We start from the raw sequence: 4,700 nt of genomic DNA on the forward strand, positions 1-4,700 counted from the left end.
CCCCCCCCCCCCCCCTCTTTCTCTCTCTTCGTATCAATTATCCTTGAAATTAATCCAAAGAGAAGGAAGAAGCGTATTTATTCAGTCGCTAAGCAAGATTGGGAAATCGGCTTTTGATCGTTTCCAATTACTTTAGTACGCGTAAATTCGTAGGATCGAGCAAGATTCAAGTAAATTCCCTCTACTGCATGCCTTTTTTCGAGTAGTTTCCTTTTTAGAAGAATAATCTTTACAGTTCCAGAGAGATCAAGCTGATCGCTTAATCTCTAGAGCTGCAAAGCAGATTATCGCGTAGCGTGAGCCGAAAATGCCTTTGCGCCGTAAAGAACTTGACATGGCCGATCGCTCGAGGTACACGCAGTCTACGAAGAAGAACACACTTGACGTCGCACATCGTCGGAAGAATGCACACTCGTCAGAGGCGTGTGCGCGCCCCGTCGTGGTCTCGTACGGCTGGCCATCTCGTGTTTTATGGTATGCGTGTTGTAACGTATGTTTGATGTTTACCTTTAAATCGGTACGTAGTATATCGTTTTTAGTCGTAATAAGTATATTGATATTGAACTACCTAGCCTAATATGTACAGAGTTTCCGTTTTCACTCTTGGCACTACATTAATCCTCCTAGCTTCTCACACGCATACGCAACGCGCGCGTGCACGCCTTCTTCTTCCTATAATCCCTCGTTTTTTTCTCTCTTTCTCTTGCCCTCTCCAGGTATTTCCTTCTCTCGACCCTGCAATTAACCGCGCTCCTTTGCACAGTTTCTCTCTCGTCCTACCTATCTCTATTCAGCTACCTATCATCAGGCCATTTCTCTCTCGCTTTCTTCGGCTCTTCTCTCGTTTCTGCGCGCGCGCGCGCGCGCGTTGCATTTACTCGTACGCACGCCTGGCCGCACTCACGCAATCATCATCATCATCAACTTCATCTTTATCTTCATCATCATCAACATCATCGTCATCGTTATCGTTATAATCATCATCAGCATCGAACGATTCGCTCATACAACAACTCGCGTGTGTGTGTGTGTGTCCCGTCTGTCGTTTCTCCGCACAACAAAACCACCAACCACCGCGCGAAACCAACCGCTCGCCCTGTCCGGCCGCGTGTTGCGCAGCAGCCGCCCGTCGCGAATAAAATATCGTGTGTCGGCAATAAATAATTTACTAAGTCTTCGTGTCGCGATGAACAAACTTCCGCGATGTCCGACGAATCGAGCCTCCGACGAGGGCCGGAAGAGAAGGCGCGACCGGCGGCCGGGATATCCAATCTGCTATGTTGTGCCGCCGGCTGATCGCGCGAGCCGTGAATCTCGCCCATCCGTTGCTCCGTCGCGAAGTGAAGCCTCTTCGCCGTATTCACCAGAAATTCCCGGACAGAGGGGGGAATCTTCACGTCCAACTACCAGGTAGGCCGCTTCTTCGCGTCGCGCGTTGGTAACGCGGTTCTCCACCACGCCGGGCTCTCTCGACTGCCTCCCCCTTCTCTCGCTCTTTCTACCTCCCATTCTCTGTTGATTTTCTTCCAACCCTCGCTAAAACCGTCGCTTTGGAATAATCTGAGATCTAGGCTAGACACTGGCCGCGTGTGGAATTGCACAATGAGACACGTCGTCGTCGACAATGGTGACGGCGACGGCGACGCCGCGGGCGCGTCGACCGCCCCGGTGGAGAAAGAGGACAGGCGAACCAACGCACCGCGATTGAGCGCAGTCTTTGATGACTGACGATTTCACTCCAGTCAGTCCGGAGCCGGCTTCCCACCCTCCACCGGCCCTCCCCTTTAGGCCACGAACGGACGATCCTCTTTCGCTCTCTTTCTTTCTCTCTCTCGTTCGCTCTCTCTCTTTCTCTCTTTCTTTCGTTCTCTCTCATTCTCTCATTCTCTCTCATTATTAAGAACGTCGGAAGAACGATCCAACGAGGATACCACCGGCAGGGATACCCTCCATTCCAGTGTCTCGTGCACCGTGCGGAGTAAGTCATCGCGCGCGTTGACATGTGCAATACTCCTCGCTGAACACGATGGGACACGACCGGGGGACCTATCCTATGTTGAAGCTTCTCCCGCGAGTCAGTCTTGAAGGACAGTCGTCGATCCATCGCTCGTTCTCGAAGTCGGGCGATGCGGCGGCTGCGACGACAATGGCAGCAGCAGCAGCAGCAGCAGCAGCAGCAGCAGCAGCAGCAGCAGTAGCAGCGGCGGCAGCAGCGGTGACGGCAGCAGCAGCAACGGCAGCTGCAGCTGCGGCAACAACGACAACGACGACGATGACGACGGCAACAGCGTCGTTCCTCAGCGCGAGCAGGAAGGATGTCGCCCTCCCTGTCACCGGTGACGACGAAGAGGACGACGATGCGGCGTCGCCGCGCGTTCTCTCCCACGGTCTTATTACCACGGATCAGACGTTCTGCTGCTGCTGCTGTTGTTGTTGCTGCTGGTGGTGGTGATGATGATGGTGGTGGTGGTGGTGATGGTGATGATGATGGTGGTGATGGTGCTGTTGCTGTTGCTGCTGCTCCTGCCGGCTCTCCTCGGTCTCACAGGGCACCACGGTGAGATTGGACAGATTGCTACTGCTCAGATTGCTCAGGTTACTACTGGACTCGGAATAATTGGACATGGCCGGTCTTCTGCTCGGCACCACCACCGACGCCGCCGGCGTCGAGCCGCCGGAATGCGGGAACCTCCGGAACACCTTGAGCAGCGAGCTGCCGGCGCTGTTGCTCCGCATCAGCCGCTCACCGGGCGTGTCCGTCACCAGTCCCGAGTGGCTGCGGTAAGGCGGCGGGCTCTCGCTATCGAACACCGTGCGATTCGGCGGCGGTCGCACGCACTTCTGGTAAATCTCGCTCTCCTGGAAACGAGGAATTCGATTAGTCGTTAGTTACACAGACCGGTCGAGCGAGATACGGAACGGCGGAAATTCGCGCGAATCTTCGAGATTCAAGGTGGTAGTCCCGGGTCGATAATGAGGCTTGGCAACACCTACACGCCAGCCATCTTGCACACAACCATATGAAAGGATAAGAGAAGATAAAAATCAAGTATTTGTCTGTGTTTGACGAAAAAGAGAGAGAGAGAGAAAAAGAGACAGTCATCACGCTTATTCATGATCGCGAACTTGTGAGACGCGCGAGAAGAGTTTTATCGTGAAGCATCAATCGCGACCGTGGTGATCGCGATAGCCTTAAAACCGGCCCTGCTCAAGCAGTCTGGAGTTTAATATCCCCGCCGCGCTTGCGAACGATGACGAGGCGTAATAAGTACTTGAACCTGAGGGTTTCACGGAGCGACAGGAAGCGAATAAATAAATATGTTTTTCGGTCGTTCCCCCGGCGGCGAGAAAATGGATCGGACGAGAGCGTCGTGTTGCGTTGCGTCGCGACGCCGAGCGAATGTCAGTTCACACGACGTGAGACCACGTTCATTAGAGATGTTCACTCAAGACGATGTGAACGTTTCCCTGAGAATCGGCCCGATTTTCAACACATTTTCGGGCCAATTTAAGATAAATCTGCTTGCCACACTAACTTCTCAGTGTTCTCCACTTGCTCGGTCGTGGAAAAATTCAAGCGCCAGTTGAATTGCAGATAGTAAATCCTAAAAGGATGAACCGGGGAATAGAGCGAAGAATAATTCTCTCGTATAATTTCGGCAGCTCGCAAGATAAAAGCAGATTTCGCGAGGAGATAGTTTCAAGAAAGATTCGTCTCCTTTGATATAACTCTCCCTCTCTCTGTAAGAATTTCTCGATTTCCCTAGATGGAAAAGTATTCCTTGAGAATTATTATAGTTATCACTATAATCATCATTATTATTATCAGTATTTAACAAAAGTAAGAACAGACTAATAAAAGCCGACCTTAAGTGTTGATCGCGGTAATATTACGCTAACAAGAAAAAGATATAATTATATATGGCGGCGCAACACGTGTCGAAATATAGTCGTAGGACTTTCAACGTGCGCGAACAGCTAATGACAAATCGTTATGCATCCAAACTTGTCCTACAGCTACTATGGCTCCTGCCAGATCGGGCAACATAGCTTTCCACTGTTAGCGCAATATTATCGTATCCTCGTACACCTATCTTCATGAACCTGAAATCTTCTTATTTTGACTGGATTCTTTTGAGTCTGTCATCGTCATTGTTATAATCATTATCATATTCTTATAGATTCCAAGTTTTCCGAGTTCTCCCAGACAGACAAACACCTCCCGGCTCTCACCTGTTCCGGGTCGCGGAGATGGAGGCCCATGTGCGCCCCATACGGACGCTCCTCGCCGTCCGGGAGTTGCAGTCTCGGCGGCAAGTCGAGGACGAGATCCTGCCGGACGCTGCCCATGCGAATCGCGCGATCTCTCTGCGCGGCGATCATCACTTCCTGTATGTCTCTGCTGTTGGAACTACCACCGGCACCGCCGCCGACGCCGCCAACACCGCCGCCACCGCCACCGCCGCCGTTACCGCCAACGCCGCCGCCGCCGCCACCACCTCCTCCTCCTCCTCCTCCTCCTCTTCTGTTCCTTCCTCCCCCGTGTATCCCCGCGAAATTGTATCTTATATTCCGGACCGGGAAGGACGTCGCGTTAAATTCGATAATAATCACCACTTGGGCGTTGATATAATCGTGATGGTACGCGCAGGAACGATTGGTAGTTATCGATGGGTTTTCGCAAAGTCGGTATCAAAGTT

General features: G+C 52.0%; 2 protein-coding genes across 3 annotated transcripts in view; one reads left to right on the top strand and one right to left on the bottom strand.

The window, feature by feature from the left end:
- Positions 1 to 4,700, top strand: part of LOC116849145 — a 93,959-nt gene that overhangs the window by 21,323 nt on the left and 67,936 nt on the right. Inside the window, exon 2 of one of the 2 annotated variants that reach the window (XR_004379090.1) lies at positions 4,182 to 4,316. The exons of the other annotated variant lie outside the window; for it this stretch is intronic. The gene's annotated coding sequence lies outside the window, so the exon portion shown is untranslated. Of the gene's footprint in view, positions 1 to 4,181; positions 4,317 to 4,700 lie in introns of those variants that run through there. 2 annotated transcript variants of the gene reach the window in all.
- Positions 16 to 4,700, bottom strand: part of LOC116849146 (ell-associated factor Eaf-like) — a 37,809-nt gene continuing 33,124 nt past the window's right edge. The window contains exons 3-4 of the mRNA XM_032826024.1: positions 4,234 to 4,456; positions 16 to 2,859 (exon numbers count right to left, since the gene is read on the bottom strand). Coding sequence (XP_032681915.1) covers positions 2,404 to 2,859; positions 4,234 to 4,456 — 679 coding nt within the window. The 3' untranslated portion in view covers positions 16 to 2,403. The remainder of the gene's footprint in view (positions 2,860 to 4,233; positions 4,457 to 4,700) is intronic.

The sequence above is a fragment of the Odontomachus brunneus genome, unplaced genomic scaffold (assembly GCF_010583005.1).
Source record: "Odontomachus brunneus isolate Ranch 3 - 2012 unplaced genomic scaffold, Obru_v1 Obru_scaffold_107, whole genome shotgun sequence".
NCBI lineage: Eukaryota > Metazoa > Arthropoda > Insecta > Hymenoptera > Formicidae > Odontomachus > Odontomachus brunneus.